This window comes from Scaptodrosophila lebanonensis, unplaced genomic scaffold, assembly GCF_003285725.1.
Source record: "Scaptodrosophila lebanonensis strain 11010-0011.00,11010-0021.00 unplaced genomic scaffold, SlebRS2 tig00000001-arrow-pilon, whole genome shotgun sequence".
NCBI classification, from domain to species: Eukaryota; Metazoa; Arthropoda; class Insecta; order Diptera; family Drosophilidae; genus Scaptodrosophila; species Scaptodrosophila lebanonensis.
This window is the reverse complement of record NW_022060529.1, coordinates 18,334,926-18,361,413: the sequence shown is the minus strand read 5'-3', so window position 1 is coordinate 18,361,413 and position 26,488 is coordinate 18,334,926. Positions and strand designations below refer to the sequence as shown.

The 26,488-nt window shown below is 38.7% G+C and overlaps 2 protein-coding genes across 3 annotated transcripts; one reads left to right on the top strand and one right to left on the bottom strand.

The window, feature by feature from the left end:
- Positions 1 to 14,611: 14,611 nt before the first annotated feature.
- On the top strand, positions 14,612 to 16,874 carry LOC115634013 (alpha-N-acetylgalactosaminidase-like). Of its 2 annotated transcripts, XM_030531537.1 has the most exons (8): positions 14,612 to 14,906; positions 14,979 to 15,156; positions 15,223 to 15,483; positions 15,547 to 15,708; positions 15,763 to 15,902; positions 15,965 to 16,037; positions 16,397 to 16,561; positions 16,621 to 16,874. In XM_030531537.1, the coding sequence occupies exons 1-8, from the start codon at positions 14,740 to 14,742 to the stop codon at positions 16,735 to 16,737; spliced, it is 1,263 nt and encodes a 420-aa protein (XP_030387397.1). In that variant the 5' UTR covers positions 14,612 to 14,739; the 3' UTR covers positions 16,738 to 16,874. The 2 variants fall into 2 exon arrangements, 1 of the variants encoding a protein (XP_030387397.1); XR_003996401.1 differs by lacking the exons at positions 16,397 to 16,561; positions 16,621 to 16,874 and having other exon boundaries at positions 15,547 to 15,712; positions 15,965 to 16,023.
- Positions 16,875 to 19,912: 3,038 nt separating this feature from the next.
- LOC115634225 (SRSF protein kinase 3) lies at positions 19,913 to 26,420 on the bottom strand. The gene is made up of 3 exons (XM_030531817.1): positions 25,361 to 26,420; positions 23,021 to 24,001; positions 19,913 to 22,957 (listed from the first exon to the last, which is right to left on the bottom strand). The coding sequence occupies exons 1-3, from the start codon at positions 25,914 to 25,916 to the stop codon at positions 22,029 to 22,031; spliced, it is 2,466 nt and encodes an 821-aa protein (XP_030387677.1). The 5' UTR covers positions 25,917 to 26,420; the 3' UTR covers positions 19,913 to 22,028.
- Between the last annotated feature and the right edge of the window lie 68 nt (positions 26,421 to 26,488).

The window sequence follows — 26,488 nt, the reverse complement described above, 5'->3', positions numbered from 1 at the left end:
AATGGCTGAGTGCACGTTACGCCACATTAGCTGGGGTCGGAGTCGCCTTTGACCAAACTTTTTGCTATTGATGGATGTCAGCAGGATAAGTTTATTGCACCAACCGGTTCAAGAATGTCAAATTTCTGCAAATTATATGAAAACCTGACACACTGATTAAGTAAATATTGACATGCACATAATAATTTACAAACACAAACAGCAATTTACTGCACATCCAAAGCAAATGTTTCCAGATCCATCGAAACTGACAACTTCAAGGCTTTGGAAAATCGGAAAAGGCACCAAAAATGATTCACAGATTTAAGGCGAAATGCGAACTATGCATTTTTTAAAATAAATCTGCATTTAGTTCACACACATACCGCCACACCAGTATAAAACTTTAATCTTGAATGAAGAGCATTTCCTTGTCAGCGACAGAATACTTGATTATGGGCCACACTACATGACTGTGAGTGACTGTGACTACTCGAGAGAGAGAGAGAGAGAGAGAGAGAGAGAGAGAGGGAGAGAGGTAGAGAAAAGCCGACAAAAACTAAAAGTACTGAGAACCCTTTCAATTAAATTGCCAACTTTTTGGCAGTTCTTAAATCGAAATACAAAATAGCGGACCACCCCAAAAGTAGCTGCTGGAGAAATCAAATCAAATTAAAAGTAATGGGTCATAGAAACGTATGATCAGAGAAAAGTTCAGAGTAGAAGAAGATTAAAGGAAATATGTGGATTTATTTAAAATATCTATTGGAGGGAGCACAAATCTGCAATATACTATGTATATACATACGAGTAATACTATAAAAAATGCACACAATTATCAAAATCACGCACGGTTTAAATTAATTTAACTTAAAATTTTCAAATTCTGTTATGATTATTATCTAATTTCAAATAACATTAAATTTCCTTAGATATATAACTAATGTTTCAGATTTTTCTAGAAGAGCATTTGTATAACTCTTTTTGAGCTCTCAATATTCTTGTACTGCGAAAATATTCATATTTTAATAACTACAGGTATTATGTTTTTGAACTATTTATTTAGTTTTAAATATTTATTTAATCAACAGGTCATTAATTTCATTCATTCATGACAATGCGTTTGATTTCTTAAATTATCTAATTTTTTACAGTCTTCAGGTGATTTTTTAGACCACCTATTCAAGTACGCCTCTAGCCAATAATTTATCTTTTTAACTCAAATTAATTTTCATTTTTAAGAAAGGATTCTATGCAAAACAACAAATTGAATATAAATATAAACATCGAGATTGCGGTGTTCATACTGAAAAAAATCGGGTAAACAAAACTGTTCTCTCAAAGTTAACATGAGAAGCTCGAAAGCAACAAGAAAGAATTCTATTCAAAAGAACAAATTGGATATAAATACTATATATACTTGTAAACATCGAGATTGCTTACACATACTGAACAAAATCAAAACTGCTTTTTTGATACTGATGCTGATACCCTGATGAAATCGTTAAAAAAGACAACAAAATTCTCCTTCTTTTGCAAAGAGTGTCCATAAACTGAAAATTATGTATTCGCGAAAGTAGGTCAATTAATACGATAACATTGTGTGGTTTAATATTTTAAGTTATTTAATCCGGGCTCTTGACCACAATGACAGCAACAATAATATGTTTATTTGCTGTCAGAATCACCATTAATGATGCACTCTGCAATAACATATACTATACTCCTACATACAAGTGCATATGTATATACTGAATAATAATAAGTGAGTTGGTTGATTTCAACGCACGACCACGGACTGTCCATAATTGTATCGGCCATGTTCTATATGTGTATACTCGTATGGGGGCGAGGCTCGGGTTCATATTGGTCAATAATGTGAGAGGCAAGTGGTCGTATTGCAGTGTATTTTGAATGCACATTCATTTGCATGCAGAACCGCATATCAGAATTAACGTCGGACTATCCTGCCAATGGGCTGGTGGAGGAACACAAAGCCGGTCGGCAGCAGCAAGGCATATGACCGACACTGACAGCTCAACGTCTATAGTTGAGTATAGTAGTAGTTGTCTGTCCAGCTGTCCCTCTATCTGTCTGTCTGCTGTCTGCTGTCTGCTGTCCGCCTGTCCATGACACTAACCGCCCCCTCATACCTCAATACTTGTATTTGCCGAGTCACAACATAAAGTCAGTGTGGTGTGCGGTTTGACAGTTGCTTGCATATTTTGTCTGCTATGCGGCCTCAACTCTGGCATTTAATATTTGCTCTCTGCCAGCGAAATTAAGTGAATTATTCAGGAGCCAAGCAGCGGCCAAGTAAATCATAATGGCCAACTGGAAATGGAGCTCTGAAAATTGTGCGAACTGCACTGCAGCTTGTGGCCACTTACTTAGACCCCGACAAATGGCAAGCAATTCATTGACCACTCCATGGCCGTCTTAGCATCCGAGCTGCCTCGTCCTGCTTAACGCAAATGCCCCCTCTTCTCAGCCACTGGTCTGCGAATGTCGCAGCGTCGCATAGAAATGGCCCGCAACAAGCTGGGGCCAAAAAGCGTTACACAGTCACGTTCTATTTGCTAAACATTTCGATACCATACACGTTCCATCAAAATTGATTGTACTTATTTATTTATGATGCTCTCTTTATATATAGTATGCAGGACATACACCGCAAAGCAATGACATTCAAATAGAAACAAGTGACAAGTGTGGCGTTATGACAAAAAAAAAAACAAATAGCACGTTTAATATTTAACACAATTACACAATCACACACTTATATGTGTACGCAAATAATCGATAATCCTAAAAATAGTAATGGAATTAAAAGTGTAAATTGCGAAAAATGTATTTTAAAAACATTAAACATTCGACGTGAAAAGCTTTCACCCCACCCTTTTCACCTTACCCTTGTCAGGCTATTTATAGGCATTAGGTACAACTACCCGATCCTTGATTAACATTTAAAACATATCTAAAACAAAATGTTTCCTTTTATTCTGCTTCAACAAATAATTTTTGAGCTCAATGTTGTGGAAGTTGTAAAATTTACGATAAATTAAATTAAATAAAAATAGATTATGAAATATCTGATAAATTAAATTAAATTTAAAAAAATATTGTGGCTGCCCTCCTCTGCGATTCTCATACCAAGTACTTAAGTGATGGTAAATCGAGATTTAAGTTGTGCAATTTCTGATAAATTAAATTTAATAAAAATAAGTTGTGAAATTTCTGATAAATTAAATTAAATTAAAAAAATATTGTGGCCGCCCTCCTCTGCGCTTCTCATACCAGGTACTTAAGTGATGGCAAATCGAGATTTAAGTTGTGCAATTTCTGATAAATTAAATTTAATAAAAATAAGTTGTGAAATTTCTGATAAATTAAACTGAATAACAATGTGAGTTCGTCGCTCTGAGTATGACTCGATTTGAATCACGGCACTACCACCATCGCATCGGGCATCATTTAAATATTACAGATAGATTTAAATATTCTATAAGAGTGGTCTCATATATAAAAGTGTCAAACTATCGTGTCATGGTCAAATCTGCAGGCCGATTTCTCAGCATAACAATAATAAAAAAATATATATATTAAACGACTCATAGCAGCTAAGACTATACCTACTTAATGCAGTGGACAAAATTTTTTCAGTGAATGTTTATAAATTTTAAACTTCTCACTGCAAATTGCCAAATAAAGAAATGGATTTAAATCTATGTGAACAAAAAAGTTGTACTATTCCAAAATCTGATACAAACAAAAGTAAGTTATTAGTAGTTAATAGTTATTAATGTTATAGTTGTACAACTAATATATGTACCTATCTCTTTTTTAATTATATTATTAATCAATTATTTATTATTATTTTTCCATAAACAATAGTGCTTGTCAAGGGCGTACGCAGCTTTTAAAGGGGGGGCCAAAAAAATAAATTTTTTAATATATAATGCACGATGCATTTAAAATATAATTTATGCAAATCACCAATGAAAAATCTTCAACAAATCGAACTTAGTTCCATTTTATGGTGAAATAGTCGTTATAATTATGAACGTAAATATCGTTCTTTTAATATGCTACAATACAAAATAATATATTATTGCTTTAAATGATTTTGGCATATAATAAGAAATTAAAATGCGATTTTAAAATGTTCTCGATGCATTCTAGTGCAGGCGCAGACATAAATAATATGAGCAATGTCAAAACCGTGTATATCTATTAGACATCAGGCACTGACATAACAGAGCACCACACTCAGACCAGTCATAAAGGTGACAAAATAAATGGATAATTCAAATATCTCCACAAAGACAAAGACCAAACCACAAGGCTTGATTGGAGAGCATTGCCTGACAGTCGCTTATGGGAAGTACCCCTAAAGAAGCTGACAAACACTCCCCCACAACTCGAATCCAACCATCACTTCCAACTCGATTTTTTTCCGTGCACTTAGTCCAGCCTCTTTTAGAAGTGAAGAAATGTAAGCACACCGGCAAGCACACACAACGTTGCATGCATACGTGAACATTTTGGCAATTAGCAAATGTTGCATGGCAAACAGAGTGAACTCTGCTACACACAGTTCAGTTACATATTTCAACGTTCAAAGTGTGCAAAATGTGCAACATCCAATTTTAGTTGCATGCTGCATATTGGAAGCATGGCAGACAAACACGTCCGCACACACACCAATGCACACATGAGCGTGTATCGACAAACAGCAGACCTACAGTCCTAAGTACAGCCAGTGGAGGATCTTTAATATGGCTTTCCCATTTCATATTCAGTAAATTATTAACGCTGACATACCTAACAGCAAAAGTCGATATGGAGTGCTGCTGCAAGGCGCTTAAATATTAAAGCTTCTTCGGTATGTGCATATGTATATAACTATGTACAAATATATGTATGTATATAAATATGTGTGTGTGCTACCTAGTCGGATGGGCGGTTAAAAGCTTACGTCACAGCACGAAAGGCAAATCCCACAGTTGTGAGTGCCATGTAAATCGAAGTTCTATTCGGCGGCTGAAAATGGCGGCAAGGACACAGCAACAAAACACAATACAAAACAAGGTTACATGTATTCGGCTGACTTGTTGGTACTTGTATGCCGAGGGTGGCAGGGCACTACTGTTGGCAATCAAGGGAAAAGGATGTTGCGTGTAAATTTAAAATGTCTCATATATAATTCATTGCGTGTGCAGACTTTAACAATCGTCTACTTACAAGCCAAAAGCACACAAAGTCAATGTTGGCGTGTCGCGCTCCTTTGCGCTCCTTCGCGTTCCTTTTGCCCTTATGACGCTTATTTCTCACATTATGTTCATTTTTCATGAAAACTGTCTGGCCAAAGTTTCAGTATATTTTCTGTTGTTTCTTTTATTTTAAGGGAAAATGCATTCGGGCCATCGCACGAACAGCTCAATTATGTTGCTAGCCAGACAGCAAGCGGAAATTGTTTGTGAGATAAAGCCGAGCTAGCAAGGACATTTGAATTTGATAAATGATCGTTTTGTAGTCTTTGAAGCAACAGGTGCTAAAAGGCATTAAAGACTGATATAACAGCATTGGCTAAATAAGCTTAAATTTAACAACAACTACAATAAATCCATTGCTCGTTGTTGTATTGTATAGGCATTTGAACAATTTCCATAAATCCACTTATATTTGCTTTGACCTGCAACACAGCAATAATAAATATGTATTTATGGCTGCATAAGTGAGTTTGAATGTGTGTGTGTGTGTGTAGTTAAAACACACACAATCACACACACACCAAGCACTCACAACAAAAATCGATTGCTCAAAAAGGAATCCCTAATGGTGCAATGACTTATGCAGCGCCGGCAATGGCAGTGCAACGAATAAATGCAAATAATAAAAGTCAATAAAGAAAAAAAAAATGTATGTAAAGGGCGCGCGGCACGTTTATGTGCCGCACCCGCCTACAAACCCACACACCATAAAGTAATACTTATTGTGTACGGCCAGGAGTTGAAGGAGACAGACACACAGGCGTTTTAAAGCCGAACACTATGCGACTTGGCGGAAGCGCCCAACAATAAGAGCCTCGCTCCACGTCGCCATTTTTTCCCAGCACTACAAAAGAAGAAAGAAGAAATCAAAACAGTTGCCTATGGCGGTGTGGGCCGAACGCCATTCTGTTTGCCTTCACTGATTGCCCCGCATTGGGCTTTTGCTCTTCGCCCCACAATTACAGCGTAGTTTCGACCTATTGTCCACCCTTCATTCGCATTGAACAATCGGTTTTGGGGTCTTAGGCGAATCATAGACGGAAAATCAATGGCAATTAGCCAGACTAATGCACTGCATAGTAATCGAAACATTCAGCACTTTAGCGGAGATTTAATCGACTTGCCTCCTGCTTGTATACTTGTATGCTAGGTGGCTGGCACATTTCCGGTTGCCGCCGCTGCCATTAAATGTTGCCGCTTCCGGTGGCCATCATTACGGCACAAAAAGTTGTGGCATACTTTAAGGCAACACGCAAAAAGGCTTACCAGTCCGAACTTTTTGTTAATGTGTACTCGTACATTTTTATGCATTTTCCTTCAGCGAACTAAATAAGAGTAGAAGTAACATATTTATTCCATTAAAATGGCTTACTATCCATAGAAGGGATGGCTTTTGGAAATGCCAAAAAGTTTCACTAGGGCACATTTTCCTTTAAAACTCTAAGCCAAGAAAATTAAATTACGACCCAAAAAACAAAACAAGTTGATCGCGGTAAGAATGCTGGCTGAGCCGGACGAGGACGAGGAGCCACAATTAGCTAGCCAAAATGCGTACAAAAACAAAGTTTATTTAATTTAACCACAGATCAAGTTTGGTTTGCGTGTTTTAAGAACGCTCCACCGGCAGCGGTCTGTCAGTCGGAACGTGCTACCGCTCCCGTCTATTAAGTGAACTGGGAAGGCTCCCTGCTTTTATTAGCTTAATTATGCAAAGAACTGGCACAGTGGGCTTTTGTAGTTACACAGAGGGATCCGAGGGACACGTTATTTACTTTATATTTATTTGCATGATCAATGAAACTGGGGGAATATAACATACTTGTAAGTACGTGCGTAAATATTTAAATACACTACACAGCACAGACAAGCATTCATATTGACAGAAGTGGGCATTTTTACTTAAATAAAGTCCAAAATTACAGCACAAATACATATTCCAGAAAGTAAACACAGGAATTCTGAACAGCACAGCAATCTTCATTTATTAATTTTGTTAAATAACAACTTTTTGTTTATTAAAAGATCTAAACAGTTGCAATCCCAACACAAACTACTCTCTAATGATAGCTTCAAATTTTAAAAAAGTTTACCTAGCCAGAATTGACCTTGTAGGAGAAATGATTTTTTATCTCGACGCAAGACATAAAGCAACAGAAAGAAAGAACGGACTTTTTTTCAACAGCAAATAATCTCCCCTGTTCAATAATTTTTAAATTCATTTTAATAGTGCATTCGAACTTTCCGACTTTTCAATCATAGTATAGACATTTTAGCAGCTATCACTATAACTAGCTATAACAGCTGTAAATGGTAAAAGAAAAGGCTGAAAAAAGCTATGTATTGAAGATATTAGTACTGTGGTGATTGAAATCACATCAAAAATATCAAAATTACTTTACAAATGTGATCCCATAATAAAGGTGACCATAATTAATAATCAAATTAATAAGCAAATAATTTCCCCTATTCAATCATTAATTCTTCCAGTAGGTTCCCAACCGAATTTTCAATCATAGTATTGACATTTTAGCAGCTATCACAAACAGTACTAGAACTAGCTGTAAATGGTGAAATAAAAGGCTGAAATAAACTATAAAAGATATTAGTACTGTGGTGATTGAAAAACGCATCAAAAATATCATAATAATATCCCATAATAAAGGTGACCATAATTAATGTTTTAATGCACACAAAACTTCTCCCCTGACCTTAAAGTTTAAACTTTAAACTTTAAAGTTTAAAATTTATACATAACCTTAGGCATAATTTGTTGGACCATAAATAAATAAATATTCCTTCTCTGGATATTTCATTTCTTCACTAATTGTGTTCTTTTTAATTATTTTTTAATTATGTATACTCTTGATTTATGCGTTGATATTTGTGTGACCTTTTTAAATGATATTCTGTGTTGTTCGAACCAGGATATTTATTGAAACGAATATGTTGTTATATATTTAAATAATTTTTTCTTGTTGTTTTATACTAATAACGGTCCCACATATATTCGACTGTGAATCGGTGCGGAGCTGGAGAGCTATTAAAAATAAGTCGTTATTAAGTATATTTCTAGATTTGATAGCCTTTTAACTTCTTATGCAAGTATTTCCTTCTATTGTATTCTTCTTTATACTAATAACTCAGTCAGTAGACTCTGTCGCATGCATATTTGATGAACATTTTTATGCCGTCTAGTGTAGGAGGAGCGGTGCGTTAAGTCCTGAAGTGTAGCTAAGTCGCTGGGCAAACAGAAGCTATATATGTACGTGTATATATGCCCACACATGAAGACGAGTACGTGACCAAGGAAAACGTACACGTTTGTCCAAGCACGACACGTGGCAAAGAATTTGAGATGTCAAGCTTCGACTGGTAGGTCACAGTTCGGAATCATTCTGCTGGGGTCATAATCGAGCCATCAAATAAAATTTGAAAATGTCAAATACAGGCCGAAAGCTGGACAACTTGACCGTTAGTTGTCTAGTATAGCTGTCAAATCTTTGTGCTAGTTTCTCACTTAAAACTTGGAGTGCCGCTTGAAAAAACAAATTCACGAAGCTGTGGCAACACGAAACGCACTCACTGGATTGAACACTTGTTTTGATATTCTGATGTGTGTGTGTGTGTGTGTGTGTGTGTGTGTGTGTGTGTGTGTGTGTGTGTGTGTGTGTGTATGTGTTTGTCATGCTTAAACATGTTTGTAGTTTGAAGGTCACGCTCGGGCTAAAGCAACAAATGCCAAGGTGTGGGACAGTCAGGCAAACCATACTATATGCCAAGTGCATGCAATCAAGGACATTAAATATGGGGCGAACGCATGTGTCCCACCTCTATCAATGATTGTGGTTATCCAGTATGTTGCACTATTTTTTTTTGCTTTAAAGGAAGACAGCAAGACAGTAATTTAAGGACAAAATTTAAGCAAGAAGGAAGCCAGAGCAAGTAAAGCAATCAAAAGGCGATACGCATTTATTTTAAAGAGAGCCTTTGCCTTTGCCACTGTTTGTTTAGGTCCGACTGAGTCGTCCTTTTTGTGGTGCGCTCGGCGTTTTTGGGGTATTCATACGCAAGGCTAGAGGCTGGGTGCAAATTGAAGCATTTCAATTCAATTTGTTAAACGGCAGTCTGTTATCAACAACAGGCGTGCAACTTGAGTGTATAACAAAATTTAAGTGGCACTTGGTCAAGCCATCAAACTGTGCGACACTGTGATAAGTAAAAGCACTCACACACACACACACACACACATGTACACGAGAAGTGGCTTGTCTGCAGAATATGGGCCATAGGGCAAACGTTGGGAAATGTGCAACAAAATATATAAATCAACGGCAACATAAATCTAATCGAGTGTCCATTGCTCTCCGATGATTTCCTTTTCATTTGTTAAATTCAATCGCCAGTAAATTTTATTATCTTTCATTGCTCTTTGAGCTGTTGAGCTGCTGCTGCTGCTGCTGCTGTGCCACAATTATGACACGCTATATAACTGTATTATACAAGTATGTATAGTATATGTGTACCTATACGTATTGGATTTGTGTTTGGATGCCCTGTGCTCCTCTAAGGATCCGAATGCGAGTCTGCATGTGTGTTTGTCGGTACATACTTGGGGATTGTCAAATGCGTAATAAATATATTGCACATACAAAAAGGAATGCGACTGTGTGCGTATGTGTCGTCTGTGTTTTTCCTAGCTTGTATTGAAAATATTTCATCTTTGGTCATTGCTCGCATACCTCACCCAAAGGACTCTTCCACTCGTCTCACGCGCTTTGTGTGAAAAGAATTTCTTGTATTTCTTTGTTTGCCTATTGCCTGGACCCCCTCCCTTGCCCACGGCGACCATGCCTTACACTAACACGCCCGGCCCGGCCCGGCCCAGCCCGGTCCGGCTTTATTTGAGTCTCGAGTTTATTATAGACGCTCCGGGAATTTCATGCCGTGCTACAAAAACGCTAGGAAAACACCAATTCCGGCACAAAAGACATGTAAAGCTAAACATTCTTGCCGCACTTCCTGTTGTTTTCGCTCCAGCACAGAAAACCAAAAAAATAAATAAAGAACATGGCACATACATTTTAATTAAGTCGGTTTTGTATTTAATATTTACATAAATGGTGTTAACAGCAAACTTTTGCCAGACTCGCCTGAAGGGCGCTAAACAATGGCCACCAAAAGGTGAAGTCTAATTAAACGAAGTTTTTTCCATCTCAAAAGTTGTTGCTTGTCTTTAAAGCCGAGATTAAAACAAACAACAAACAAACGAACCATCCAAAATGTTGCAACAACGAGTTACCAAGTCTTCGCAGACGACTGATTTTAAATTCGAATTTAAGAGCAGACCCCCCACAAGTTGTTAAGAGAAAATAAATCACTGGGTGCTCTCTTTGCGGTTCGTCCTCCCAGCGCAGGGCCTTTCGGAGTGCAGGTTAGTCCAGTAGCTGCTGCACTATGAGAACCACAAGTTGGTCCGACTCCGAAATATAGCTAAGTGTGAATTTTCCCACAAGTGGTTGTCGAAAAAGATGAAACTAAATGTCTTCTGTGGATTACAAGTATGGGGGATGGATGGTGGATGGTGGCCAAGGGCAGGTAAGTCTCTCTGTCACTTGTGGCAGAGACATGCATTTTCGGGACAACCAGAGGAGACACAACACACAGTTGTCGTTTGACATTTGCCAGCGCCTTGGGATGTCTTTGCAATCATAGCCGAGTAACCGCAACTGCTAATGTAATTCAACAGTTATTGCAGCAAATTTCGTGTTACAGACCCGAAAAAAGTTCTGGCACCCATTCAACAAGCCGCATATTCATTAGACATTTCAACTAGTTGTTGTGGTAGACCAATTGAATTATAAAACAGCATCGAGCGCTAAGATAAAATTACTTTAGCACGTAGATAGGAATGCATAGTACGTGAGCTTGTGGCGAGACGACACATCTGCCCCACCTAGAATATGTATATAAGACCAAGACCAGAGAGTCACATTAGTATTCCAAATACCAGAACTGTTAGTTAACTGCATGGGACGTTTTAAAAATAGAATACTTTAAGCAAAGCACTGTTATTCCCGAAATTAGCTTACAGAAGCTAGTTATCCATTTGGATGGATAACTCTTTTTCTAAACACTGCACTTGAAAGCTCATAGCGTGGATTGCAAAGTCCGAAAAGGCGGTGCAAATCAATCAATACATGATTAACATAGATATTTTTATATCCCACAATATGTATAATTTGATATTTTGAACTGCTATGGGAATTATTGGTACAAAAGAGTTTAATTAGAGATGAGTGAGCGTGAGATGAAGAGCGTATGGAATGAGCACATTGTATTAAAAAATCAGGTTTAACACAACAACAACAAAAAATACAGAACATATATATATACATATACATATATCCACCAAAACTTCTTATATATTATTGTCATACAAATTTGATCGCAATCTAAGTTAGCTTTTGTATGAAATTTCCCAAAACCTCTTCTTAGTGCCTCCTTTTAAACCGTAGAAGGAAACTTATGTCTAAGAATCAGCTTCCTAGCTAAAAATAATTTGTGTGTTGAATACCAATCAGTGAACAAATCCGAAAGTTGTTTAAATATAATTTAAATATAAATAAAACTGAGCCATCTTAATTAAATACATTTACCATTGTAATAAAAAAGTTGCAAAAGTACTACTGATTTAGTTAACAATCCAAATAATCAAACAAAATTATCAAATTTAACTAAGTAAGGTCTCATAAGAGAGTCTGAATGGTGATCAGTGCTCTAATTTTGAAAGTAATCCCGAGGGTTGAGTGCAGAAAGAGTGAAAAATCCTTGATTTATTATTTAGTTAGTTGGTCTGACTTTCAAGTGTCGTGCATTACTTATTATATATGATTTTAAATAACAACATAATTATTTATATGATATATTTGGAATTTATTATTATTTGTTATTTTAATTCTTTGAGTAGCTGGGTTTGAATGCGAACATGACGTACACAAAATTATTTTCAATTCGTAAGGGGTAATAATTTTTTAAAATATAACCCCCATATTTAGAGATCTCTATCTGCCTATAATATTGCGTTAAAAAGAAAATAACCTATCATCCATAAAAATCAATAGTATCTACGTTTATTATGAGAAACAATATATGTACATATATAAACGATTCATCAAAATCGAAGTATGTAGTACACGTATGTAAATATTTTCGCTAAGAATGCTAAATTTTTTTTTTAAGCAAAAAGTCAAAAAAAATCAATCGGATTATATACTAAAATTTGATATGAAAAAGAGTCTATTTTTATACCTAAAAGGTTCTGTGTTTAAAGAATACATAGAAGGCGTTGCTATAAATATATGTTTAATATTCCACTAAAAACATTAGATAATAATTTAAATACTCGCAATAAAAAAAGTAATGGAATAATCAGCATGCGACTATAGGAGACATTTTTTCAAGGTGAAAAATATTAGAACTATTCAGTTGATTAGTTGTGTGAGTTAAGCACACATGACGCTAACACTTTCCGAGCGCAGCTACACCAGTTTAAGCTGCCTTTATAGGGCATGTCGGTGGTAAGCTCCTGCAAATGCTATTCCCTTCTAGCTACCATTATGTGCGTATCGTAGATAGCGACTACGACTGACCGTAGATAGAAACTTGTGGGGGAGACTGTGATGAGAAGATGGGAAAGCCACAAATGCGCGCAACAAATCCGCTTTTGTTTATCTACTTTAAACTAACATCAGGCACTTCGCCTGTCTAATCCTGACCAACTCGACAGCGTGCTTACCACCATCAGCGTCACTCACTCGTCCTCGTTTGTATTCTCATTCTGAACGGCTTTATGCTCATTTGACGCACTTCGGGGACATTTTATTGTCCTTAATACGCGACGTGAGGCGTGTTTTGCCTGCCAGCGCGGGAGGCAAAGTGTTTGCGCTGAACGTTTAAGTGGCTAGTTGAGCCAAAGGGGTCCAAGTGGTGATGAGGTCCGGCCGGGCCCGGCCTCGCTTTGCCTGGCTCGACCGAGGCTGTCAATTGAATAATCGCTCGCGCCTCGTAGCATTTTAATGGACCTTTCACAAGTTTCCCTGCACTCTGCCTTCACAACAAAAACAATTGGTTTACGAAATAGCGATAGAGGCACAATTGTTGTAGGTTTTAAGTATTTACAATAGAAGACAAAAACTTTAGCCATTCTGTTTTCTGACCAAGTTTCTCTGTTTATTTTTGGGTTCAGTTAACGGTGAAGCAGTACTTGGAAAAACTTTTCTTTCAAACTGTTCTGTCTGATTCTGTGTTGGTGACACATTTCCACCAACTGTTTACAATTTGTCATCTGGAAGTGTTTCATAAACAATGACCAACCTAACACCATAAGAAATGTCTCTACACTCAAGGAAAAATACATAAAACGAACTATTCTAAATCGAGTAGGCTTGTCTTGGTGCTTCAACTTAAATCAATCTAATATAATGAAATCTAAATGTAAATGACTTTTTTCTATATGGTTATAGGGCGCGAATTATATTTAAACTGAGCGTTATCTGTACTTTCTTGTTGTTCATTAGAAAGAAATTGTTAACTGTTTGAATTTGGTCATCTGGGGAGAACTTTCGCGAGGTAAAAAACAACTTTCTCAATATTTATTTTGGTTCCAATGATTGCAGGCAAAAACTCTATTTAAGTCATTTCGGTTATATGACAAAGACGGCCTCGATATAAGTATTTTTGCTATATTTGTTAACTTAATAAACGTGGAAGTAAGTTCTTAAAACAGATAGACCAACAAGGAGTAATGATGATCCTTCTACATGGCCGGAAAGTAGAACTTGCAGAGCAAATTTGTTTTTCCATAGTCAGAAGTGTTGCATCGAATGTTTTTAAATTGAGAGTTTGAACTGTAATTGCCGGGCTAACAAAACAAGTTACTTATTGAATTTTTTCTTATCTGATCTTATCGCTTTTCATTCAACAACAATTTTGAAATAAAAGTGTGCTCCCAAGTAGAGATAGAAGGCTCTCTTTGGAAAATGTGCAATTGAAAGACTGAACAGCCGAATTTATTCACTAATTTATGCTTTTTTATGTACCCCGAAGTGGAGTTTGGCATCAGTATTGTTTTTACGAAGACCGAAACAAACTAAAATCGGGATTTTATACTTTAAAATTAAAATACTTTTTTTTTAGTGTAGTCTCACAACTGTGAGCTTTGTTGTAGATGCGTATTTGTTTAAAACTTTACACCTGAATTCCATGAAAAAGCTTTGAAACTACTTACAAATACTATATAGTAAACATTGTGTTTTTACAAGTTCATAAATTAAAAGTTCTCTTTTAGACCATAAAGGAAATTTAATTTGCTATGACCACCGTTTCGAATCAAACAACTCAGAGTGGAGCTGGCAGTTTAGAGACTTTGTCTGACAGTGCTTCGAACAACATCTATACGTAATAAACGAATATTCGCGAATCGGTCGAAATGTTCGACGGAAATTGGTGTGCTCTTCTTCTTCTTCTTGTCTACTACTGGAGCCCCTCTTGGGGCCTTGAAAATGGTCTGGCCCGAACGCCGCCTATGGGTTGGATGCCCTGGGAGCGATTTCGTTGCATCACCGACTGCGTCAAGTTCCCCAGAGACTGCGTCAGGTGACTGTCCGCTTTAAATGCCTATGCGTCTGCCAATATAAATAACGTTGACATTTTGGATTCTATTTAAAGTGAAGTGCTCTTCAAGCGTACTGCGGATCTCTTGGTTTCGGAGGGCTACGCCGATGTGGGCTACAAATTCTTAATAATTGACGATTGCTGGATGGAGAAATACCGAGATTCAATAACGCGGAAGTTATTGCCAAGTCGAGATCGCTTCCCCAGTGGTTTGAAACACTTATCTGACTACGTAAGGCTGCAATTCTCTTCAGTATCCTCACACCCTCAAGATATTTACCCATCTGTTTTCCGCCAGATACACGAGCGGGGACTTAAGTTCGGATTGTACCACGATGTGGGAAAATTCACCTGCATGTTTCAGGGTCCCGGAGCTGAGGGTTACTTTAAGGTCGATACTCAAACCTTTGCTGAATGGGGTGTGGACTATGTTAAGCTAGACGGGTGTTTCACAGAGAATGAGAAAATGGACGATGGCTATCGAGAATTTGGTAGAGCTTTAAATGAAACCGGACGACCCATGGTCTACTCCTGCAGCTGGCCATTTTACAAATCGCAAGTACAGTGCTACAGTGCTATTGGTTAGAGCGAGTGATATTGGATTCGTAATTACACTTTGTAGCCCAATTATGACGATATCGCTCAGCACTGCAATCTCTGGCGCTTTGGTCCTGATGTTACTGACTCCCCTTGGTCGGTCTTGGATATTATGAATCATTACCGCAGGCACCAGAACACATTTGAGCGCTATGGCGGACCCGGACACTGGAATGATCCGGACATGGTGAGTGAGAGGCGCAAATAAAAGATAGCGTACGAATATATATTCACTCCTCAGTTGGTGCTCGGTAATTACCGACTGAGCTACGATGCAAGCCGTTTACAGCTTGCCATCTGGACAATTATGGCTGCCCCTTTGATAATGACAAATGACCTGGAGACGGTGCGTCCAGAAATCAAGGAATTGCTACAAAATCGGTAAGTTCGGAGAATTCTCCATCATGATAACCAAAAGCTAAAACATATTTATGCCCTTTTAGTCATATTATAGCCATCAGTCAGGATCCCTCTGGAACACCTGGAAAATGTGTGTTGGTCGACGAAAACGTACAGGTGTGATAAATAAATTGAAGAGTGCCTGTATTCTTTACAAAAGAGTTGTGTAATGCAAGAGTCATTAAGAATTGTAACAAATTGATGATTGCTTGATCAAATTACCACTCAAATATACTTCGTTACTAACGTTTAGGTTTTTCAAATCCAGTACCCAAAACGAAAAACGATTTATCAGCGTAGTATGAATGTCTGTTAAAACAACTATTGTATTCCAATTACGATCTGCTAGTTTTAAGTCGTCTTAATTTGTTTCAAGTTTCTTGAAGAGTGGTTAGTTCTCAAAGTTAAAACTTGATCTAAATCCATGCTCGAAAGCAGCTGTTCTTGCTCTTTAGATTATAGATGATTTCTTTTAGGTTTGGGTACGTCCCGTCACACCGCTCAACGCCCTTGGCCAATATTCCTATGCTGTTGCCTTTGTTAATACCGGAGACTTTCCGTCTTGCCCCCTGTGTCCACAAACATTTCAAATTAAGCTGGACGACCTTAAACTGGAAAATCCCACGGGCTATCTGGTACTGGTAAGTAGAGTACAAAAACAGAAGTGCAACCATCCAAAATGTGCCATAAAATATTGCAGAATCTCTTCAATGCCAGTGAAACCTTGGGCAGATTTAAAGGGAAGGATGTATTTACCACGCGCATCAATCCGGTGGGTGTCACATTCTACAAGTTTACTGCAGCGGCCTTCTACTGACAAATAAGTTGATTCTTCTGCAATAAAATCAATTGTACGCTTACATAACAATGACCAACAGCCTGAGGAGCTACAAATATGCCTTAAGGCGCCACACAAAGCAATAAAGACATGCATACACATTCTGGACAATAATACGGGTAATCTATCCATATGCTCTTGGCTCAACACGCGTCGCATGAAATTCAATTTCAAACATTTGGCCAAAACCAAACAAACGTGCTTCACTCTCCAGCCAACAGTTAGATATATATGTATACTTATATTTCATGGGCATGTCGAAGGTCAAGGGATTATTGCCAGCATGCGACATTTTGTGTGGCCAGCGCAAAATAAATATCCCTGTTCCTTCATTGCTTGTCTCAATTGCTTTGCGGCATTCCAATTTTCAATTGTGCACAAAGTTTTTCTAAACTTTGGTGCTGTCCAATTTCTGTTTGATCATAAATTTCATCTCTATACATTGGTCCGAGACAGAGCACGCTGATGTCAATATATAATTGCTTCCATTGCCAGCCAACAACGATATACGAGTACGAGTAAGTACATATGTATGTATGTACTATATATAAACGAATGCTGCCATTGTGCAGTGCACAGCCTGAAGGATATTTTCGTAATTGATGGCTCACGGTACATGCGGTAATTTTTCAGCCGGTAAAAACAGCACGCCGAAGCGAAAATACCCTTGCTAAAGGTGCAATAGTCACAATTCAGAGATTTTCTCCTCTAACTCCGTGTATTTATAAATGTTTTTTTGCTTTTAATAAAGCTTTTTATTCACGGTATGTTTTTTAAAATTTCATGCTTGATTATTTATGAAATATGTACTATAAATCGCTAGGTTCTGTTACTTTCAATCAAAGAGATATTCTAAATATTTTTCCCTAAAATTACCTCGGAACAATTGATTTGGAAGAAAATTTATCTCTATTTGGAGAACAAATAAATTCAACGAATTTAAAAATATAATTAAGTCCTAACTTTGAAATACTCTGTACATGTGTGTAGAATAATTATAGATTTTTATAAAATACAAATTTTAAATAATTTTTAATTCAGAAATACGAGTTAAAGATGATTATCTCTATCTTTTATAGTCTCTGAGATCCAGATGTTCATATGGGCGAACAAACAGGGCTAGATCGACTCGTCTTGTCATGCTGATTAAGAATATATATAACTTTTGGGGTCTGCCACGCCTCCTTCTGCCGGTTACTTTTTCAGCTCCCGCAAACATAATATGTACACTCATGTACATTTCATGTATAGAGTAAAAATACCTACTATTTGCTACAAAAACAAAATAGCACAGATCCTATTTGTATCTTTACAAATGCTTCACATATTTTTTGACATATTTTCGGTTTTCCAAATACGGAATAGAAACCGATTATATTGCAAATTAAAACAACAAAACATTGAATTTGTAAATAATATAGTCTTTATAAAATAGAGAAATTTCTATAACGACGATCTGGCACACTTTAATTAAACAAAAAAGTTGTAAGAGATTTGTTCAGATATAAATGGGTATATTACAAGTGTATAACCAGAATGCATACATGCTGGCTCGTCCTTAAATACTAGAATACCCAGCAAAAGCTAAAAGCTTACCTGAAGATCCTATTTAGTGTGCAATCATGGAAAAAATATATTGTTTAGCGTTGGGCTCGAGATCGACCGATAGAATGGGATTAGCATGGTACGCCCACTTAACCGTACTTTTTATTAAGAACTCTAAAAATATAATCGAGCAATAATAGAAGGGATATCTTATGGGACTGACTTTTTTTGCTTACCATTATTTTTGCTGATAAAAAGACTGCGCACACACATTCTTATTCCATTTTGCAATTTGTGTAATTTGGTTTATTCTTTAATAACTACATCAATAAATTACATATCGTATATATCATATTGTATATCGATTAATTTATTTAACTGTCGACATGGTTGGAGTACGGCCATTTACGAGTACCACACAATGGTGTCTTCTCAATATCAACATGAATATATTGCATATGCATTATATATCGGGCTTGCTTACTGCATACATGCATACATATGTATGGATTGATATTCTTTTTCCACAATACAAGTATATTGGACATATTTGCAAGCCAGCAGATCAGTAAATTTTAAATTACATTATTGGTAGCTTGAATTGCGTCTTTGTTTTGTTCGTTTATTCCATACAAGTAGTAGACATTAGGATTGTTCTCTGGTTCTCTGTGTTGGTTGCTAACATTGAGTTTTACAATAAGTTTCAACTATTTCAGGATTTACATTTAATTTAAGCTTAGATCGATTAATGCTTTTTAAGTGTAACTGTGAGAGTGTGTCTGATCGTGTTGATGTGTCTCTGAAGTGTGTGTGAGGCTGGTGCATTCGTGCATAGAACCGAATTAATAAGGCCACTTAGCATAGTTAATAGTCAGTATTACAAAGACACACACACACACACACACACGCACATATATGCGTGAAAAACATTGAATATTTGTAACAGCTTATGTAAATTTCTGTATTGTTGCAAGTTCTTTTCAGATGTTGGCTAAATCTGCTGACCAGTTCCCTCTTCGCTCAAATCTAAAGTGGCCTTTTTTTGTTGCAATCGTTTATTTGTTTTAAATTTTAGAGGCTTAGTTGTGTCAGTGACTGTGCCATTTATGTGTGTGGTATAGTGTAGGTGATACATAGCATTTAATATTCCTAGCAGTGAGGGGGGTGGTCGGTTACCAGTACTTTGAAAGAGTGCAGCCAATGCTATTATCTATTATTTAACAGATTACTTGAAATTAGCATTTATTGCTATTTTGGTTTGATCATACATACTCGTGCATATATACGAGTATAGTATATAGAAACTCTTATTTCCTCTGGCTACATTTCATTTAAATAATTCGGCTTAGTCCTTTGCATTAGGCATATTAAATTTTGTTTGCTTGCTTGCTAGTTGGTTGGTTGGTTGGTTGCATTGTTTGTGTACTGATTATTATTGAATTCCAATTAACGCTAGATTCGCTCAAATTTAAGCTTTTTCAATTGCATTTCCTGTTACGTAGAGTCGTGTAATAGGATAATCAGATTTTGCATGTTTTTCATCTCTAAGCCCACCCCTCCTGTGCACGGAGGAGGAGGAGGAGGATCAACTAATTAAACTACATCATTATTGTTATGTTCAGCTCAATTATGCATTTCATTTACAATTACATATGTTTAGAAAACCACTGGTTTGGACAGTCAGCCATAAGCTTGTGTTGCTGTTGTTGCTCTTAACTAATCAATATGGCATGACTGTTGGATATTTAACTATATGTTAGTTTATTATTATTTAACTTGCTGTGTGCAGCTTTTTTCTAAATTACAATGCACAACACACACACACGCGGAAGTGCATTTATTCACTGATGTTACTATATTAAAAATCTGTTGTTGAACATTTGTTAATGGTTCCACTATACTCTTGATTTAGACGTTATTTGGCAGGTTTCCAGCAACTGATAATTATTTAAAAGAAAAAAATTGAATCCCTGTGGTTTTGTTAACTGACAAATGACAAGGCCAGCAGTATTTGCGAACTTTCTTGAGATCGTACACAGCAACAAAATATATCGAAAACAAATTATATGCTTATTATATAAGTGGTCCGATCTGAGTCTGAATCGTATCTTTTAATTTGTCTTCATGAACAAACATTTGTTTAAATGATTTTTTCAACTCCAGTGTGGTGTTTAGGTTCTCTATTATACAGAAAGCTTCCGCTCGACATCTCTAGAACTGGCAGAAGACAGACGGAGATCGAGGCATATGATAATAGGCAATATAAGAAAGGGTTGCCGTTTCCCATTATACATTTTAGATCACCAGTTCGGATAATTAAAAAGATTATCGTTCATGTTCCGGACTCCGCTTCAACTAACGCCTCATTTATTGCATTAGTTTCATTAAGTTTTATAATCTTACACATATTTTCAAGGCAAAGTTTAAGTTGTTAATGAACATATTTAGTTCTCTCCAATTGGAATTCGAAACATGCTGCACTTGTGATTAAATGCGTGAAATTTTCTGTTTTAATAACCGGAATTCGCCAGTTTTTGTTTTCGATTAATTTAGTAGAATTTCTATATATATAATTTAGTTTGTTTGCTAATCTGTTTTAAAAACAGATATGTGTGTATATATATATATATCTGAATGTTGGTGCATAAGTAAGCCGTAAATAACAGTACATTGGAAAATAGGTGGTATACATCATTCAATATTAAATTATAATTTCATAGGTGGCAAAAAGCAATAATTGTCTAATCAGTGTAAAACACAAATAATAACTTATGGAGCTCATTATTAGACTAATTCGATTTTAGTTACATATAAATAAGGTATGATCCAATTGGTGTATATATATATAGTTGTGTGTGTGTGTGTGTGCAGAGCGATGTTCGTATTTTTATTTCAGGTTGAACGACGGAGCAACACGCGTCTTAAAATGCAGCATTCTGGACAATAGAGCTCTTTTTTTAGTGGGAGCTAAAGCAAAAGTTGTTGTTCTGTATATTGCCTCGTGTGCGCCAACGAATGCAACTTAACAGTGCAACGCTTGCGGCTTTCAGCAGCACTTGGCCGTAACTGCAACAGCCGCATACGCGACTAAAGCGTTCGGTCAAGGTGCGTCGCCGGCAGCGACGCGGTCGCCAACGAGGCAGGTCTTGCCGGCGACGCCGCAGCTGACGTCACTTGCGACGCTGGAACACACGACGCAACGCCCTGCGCCAAAAGAAACGCTGAGATTTTGATTTGGCTATGCGAGCTCCATCGCCCACCTCATCAGCTCCAGTATCAATGTCATTAGTTTTATCGGCCATTGGTTTATGTCCGCCAAAAATGTTGACGACCTCGCCACCAGCCCTGAGACTGTTGCTGTTGCTGCTGCTGTCGCTATCGTCATCATCGTCATCGTCCACTTCGTCACCATCCCCGTCATCGAAATCTGCCTCCCTTACAGAGATGTTATGTGGAGCTGTGTGTCGAACAGGCGTTGGTGGTGCGGTGCGTGCCGTTACCGCTGTCGCACTTGGTGGCAGTGGAGTTGGCGGGGCCGAGGCAGTTGAAATATACGGCGATATATGAAAGGGACGAGCACGCAAGGCGGCCATGGCTGCGGCCGAGGTGGAGGCTATGGAAGATATGGAAGCCAATGTGGTTGCTGATGCTGATGACTGCACATAAGCTGCTGCTGCTCCTGCTGGTTGGCTGGTTCGCAACCAACAACCAGGCTGCATCGTATCTTATCTAAGCCACTTGTGCTGCAGACATTCCGCAGCCGTGGCACGCTTGGCCGGATCGAACTCAAGCATGGGCTTCAGGAACGCGGCAAATGCCTCAGCATCGACCTGTGACCATTCGTACTTTTCAACCAACACATCTACCAGTCCCCATGGCTTTAGACCCGATATGTTTCGCAACTCTCCGTTGCGGTTAAACGTGTGTTGGGCGTAGGTGCCACGAAATACGATCTGTCGCGGTATAGGTCCCAGCAGCTCGATAATATGCGCGATATGATCCTCGTCGCGTGAGTACGTGTCTCCCGAATGCGGCTCAAACAGGTAGTCACCCGTGGCCAGTTCGAAGACCATGCAGGCCGTGCTCCAAATATCAGCGGACGTATCGTAACCAGCGCCGAGAATGACCTCAAGCGAACGATATTGTCGCGTCTGAATGTCTTCAGTGAAGTGTCTATCCACCCAGCAGGCATTGCCCAGATCGGCTATTTTCACACGCACATTGCAGGCTTCCAGAGCCGGATCCCGTTTCAAGGGCCGATGTTTCATAGGCGGCGGTGGAGGTGGGGGCAGTATGGGTTCCGAATAGGGGCCATTCGCCGATAACGATGAGGACGTATCCAACGAATTGCTTGAGATTTTATTGTTTATAATTCGAATTGAGTGGTTTTGTATCGAATTTGATTTCGCAACGTTGTTGTTTAACTGCTGATCCTGCCGTTTTTGTTGGTGCAGTTTATTTGGCTTCTGCTGCTTGGACTGCGGCGACTTCTTTTTGGAGGCATCATTGGATTGTCCCTTTAGTGTGCTTGAGTTGCTGCTGCTGTTCGAATTCTGTTGTGTTGGCTTCACTACGTTGCTGCTGTCGCCGCTGCTCGTGGAGTTCTCAAGGATCTGTTGCGTATTGGACTGCAATTGTTGCTGGATGGACTTATCTGCGGAAAAAGGAATCAAATACGTGTATAATATGTATAAGAGGAACTGCCACAAATACTTACTCTTATTCTTCTTTTTCTTCTTCTTTTTAGCTTTCTCATTGACCGCCAGGGCGCTTACAGTTTCAGCCGCACCACCACCAGCGTTTTGAGAATATCCCTTCTGCGGTGACTCAGTGGCATCTTCGTCATCACCATCACCCTCGGCATAAACGTCCTCTCCATCATCATCCAGATCCACCTGGGCCAGCTGTTGCACTTGCTTTGCTAGCGGACTTTCGCCACTCTCGTCCAAATCAGAGCCTCCATCGCCATTCTGGGAAGCGTTGTGATTGTCAGCGACTTCCTCGACAGCATACTCCTCAGCACCACCGGGTAAACGCGTATCTCCAGCTTGTTCCAAATAATCGCGCTGCTTTTTGAACAACTCCATGCGCTTCTTCGCTTTTTTCTTTAGTTTCTTTTTCTTGTTTTTACTCATCTTGCCGGTGATTTGCGGCTCACGATATTCCTTGGGCGCGCGACTTACCAATGATGGATACATCTTCGAATTCATACAATAGAGTTGTGTGGCCTCCGTGGCTAAGGAACGGACGTGCGGTTCATCGACGCACAGCAACACGTTCTCTGGCTTGATGTCCGTGTGTATTATCTTGCAACAGCTGTGCAAGTAATCCAGGCCCTCGAGCACCTGTCGTGTTATCGCCTTGACATTTTCTAGCGGTATGCCCCTATAGTTGGATTTGCGTATAAGCTTCAGCAGGTTATCGCCCAGCACCTCAAACACCATACATATATGGGTGCCATTGACGCCAGTTATCTTGAAGTCGTCATACATCTGCACGGTCTTCTGCCGACGCGGATTCGCTGGATCCGTTTCTCGCACCGTTCTGAGTATCTTGATCTCATCTTTAGCCGTTTCGGCAAAGTGTGGCGCTGACTTTACAATCTTGATGGCTACATAACGCTTCTCCTGTAGATCCCAGCAAAGCCACACGGTCGAAAAGTGACCCCAACCCAATTTGCGGATGACATGGTAGCGTCCTGTCGATAAACAAGAGAATTTTACTTTATGATCCATCACAGTGATCTTTTGGGGAAGAGTTGATTAAGGGTCAAAGCTTTGTTAGGTACACACACCACTCAGAAAGATGAAATCACAAATGTTCGCCTTTGATGGCAAAAAATCCATTTTAATCGCGTCAGTATCACTCCAACTATTCGCCACACGCTTTGTGAGTTACTGTGCGGTCAGTCTCTGGGCAAGTGACTGACATCCGTTACAGTTACAAATACAAAAGCACAGGCATAGCGCTGGAAATTCAATTAACTGCACCGAGAGCAAATTGCTCATAAGTCTCCAACTCAACGGGGGGATGGTGCAGGCGGCAAATGGGGTTGTATATTTCATGGCACATTGGCTTTGCGCATAAATGGACAAGCATGATCTTTAGTAACCTATTTAGGGAAAGCGCTAAAGCCCAGTGAATTATTTTAATTTCACAATACGAAAGCATTATAGTGTAATTAAACTATGTATAAATTAATACAGAATAGGTACGTCGAACATGTGCCACCTTATCATTTGTTCTTATCATAGTTCAAGGTTATCGGGATTCTAAAAATTGTTTTGAATTTGTCACTTCGTTTCAGTTTATTTTTAAGAGACCTTGAAATGGCTGTCCATTTTTGAGGGTAGTAAAAGGATAAGTCAATCCTAAATGAAAATGCACTTTTAACTGTCAAATTGAAACTGCGCAATTTAACAAAGCGCATGAATGTGGGATGATGCTTGGGAAGGGGTTGAGAATTTTGAGGCTGCTGTTCTCGTTTCCGATAAAAACAACAACGATGACAGCAGCGACATTGATGTCGCTACCAGCAACCACATAGGCAGCCAAATTTGTGTCCAAACAACCCTTGCCCCTGCACCCACATCCGCATCCCCAACCCAATATCCGCATATCTCCACCTCCATCACCAACACACACGCACTTAATTGTGTATCTGTGCATGTGTAAATGGGCGTTTCGTGTTCGAACCCGTCCAAGCGAACGACTGTAACATTGGCAACCTGTTGTTGTTCACGAAACAAAGGGAATGGTTAAATCACAGCCACTGGCATTAAGGCCACGCTGTGGGGTTGAAATGCCGATGTGGCGCACTGGAAATGGTAATGAACGGCTATGGGACTTAAAAGCTTGTGGAAACGTGAAATGCAATTACATAGAACAGAAGCAACAAACAAAACGCAAAGGAAGAAAATCTGCTTGTGACGGCTGCGGTTGAGCCTGAGAGGTGCAAACAGGTGCCATCGCCAGCATGGAACTGAAGAAGGGTGCACTGTCAACTGATTTAGCGGGAAGAAGGGCACGTTGTTATATGATTATTACATTTACGTACCTTGAAATAAATCTCCAATGTTAACGGGATGATAGCCGCCCTTACAATAGTCCTCCTTAAGTTCCTGCTCCTCATTCTCGCTATTTAACTCCGATTCATCGGACTCGTTAGATGAGCTTCGAGGAGGCTGTTGATTGTGCATATTGTTGGTGTTGGTTTTAATTTGCGATTGCGATTGGGACTGCGATTGCTGATAGTGGTTAACAACTGACTCCGGTGCGCTGACCAAACCGCTCGACGTGGAAGCTGTTGCATTATTAAAGGACAATGCAGCTTTCACAATCTCATCGTCGATGCTGCCAGCATGCAATTCGTGTTTACTAGCGCCCTCTATGTGGCTATTATTAGCACTTTCTGGTGCTGCCGTCGTGCAATTTTCCGTTCCCGTCCTCAATACGTTCGGCTGCAGCTTCTGGGCTGAATGTTGTTGATTTTCCTGCAGGGGACTGACAGCTCCAACACCATTTTGCTTACCGCGTTTTTTGTTGTTCTTATGACGCTTCTTCTTCGCTTGAATGGCCAGCACACGGCGGTTGACGTCAGCTTTTGAGTTCATGCTGTCTGTATTTCTTGTACTGTTTTCGTTTTCTCGTGCTCAGCCAATTTTCACCGTATGTGGTACGGTGTGTAACAGCTGTTGATGTTCCGTTGCAAAAGATGAAAATGAGAAATAGGTAAAACCTCAATAAGGCAATGGACGAGGTTTACGTGTTCGTGATATTTTTATGTGCGCACGCCTTGCCAAACTGGGCTTTTCAGCCAAAATCGTTTACTTTCGTCGTACTGCTTCCACTTGTTCCAATGAGCTGCTGCTTCTGCTGCTGCCGTCGACACTCCACCACTGGAATTTGCCACTGCTACTGCACAGAAAATCGAATTGAAATCACCAATTATACGGTTTACGAAAAATGCACGAATTCATATTTTTGCTTTGCCAAAAGTTAACTGAATAATTTGGCGTTCATCTGAAATCTGAACAATACTTTATTGCTCTGACTTTTGTTAAAGGAAAACGTATTTTACGCGAAGAAAAATCAAACAAAGCTTGGGCGAGCAGAATTATGCCAAGAGGAATACGAGCTGCCAACTTGTTTGCTGGCAAAAAAATGTGCGTTTAGAGACAATAAG

Excerpts from the sequence above, each read along its gene's own strand:
- LOC115634013 (XM_030531537.1), top strand. The coding sequence starts at position 14,740 with ATGTTCGACGGAAATTGGTGTGCTCTTCTTCTTCTTCTTGTCTACTAC. Across the intron at positions 15,484-15,546 it reads GGCCATTTTACAAATCGCAA|CCCAATTATGACGATATCGC; the intron begins GTACAGTGCTAC and ends TACACTTTGTAG. Across the intron at positions 16,038-16,396 it reads TGGTCGACGAAAACGTACAG|GTTTGGGTACGTCCCGTCAC; the intron begins GTGTGATAAATA and ends GATTTCTTTTAG.
- LOC115634225 (XM_030531817.1), bottom strand. The coding sequence starts at position 25,916 with ATGAACTCAAAAGCTGACGTCAACCGCCGTGTGCTGGCCATTCAAGCG. Across the intron at positions 24,002-25,360 it reads CATTGGAGATTTATTTCAAG|GACGCTACCATGTCATCCGC; the intron begins GTACGTAAATGT and ends GTTTATCGACAG. Across the intron at positions 22,958-23,020 it reads GAAGAAAAAGAAGAATAAGA|ATAAGTCCATCCAGCAACAA; the intron begins GTAAGTATTTGT and ends CTTTTTCCGCAG.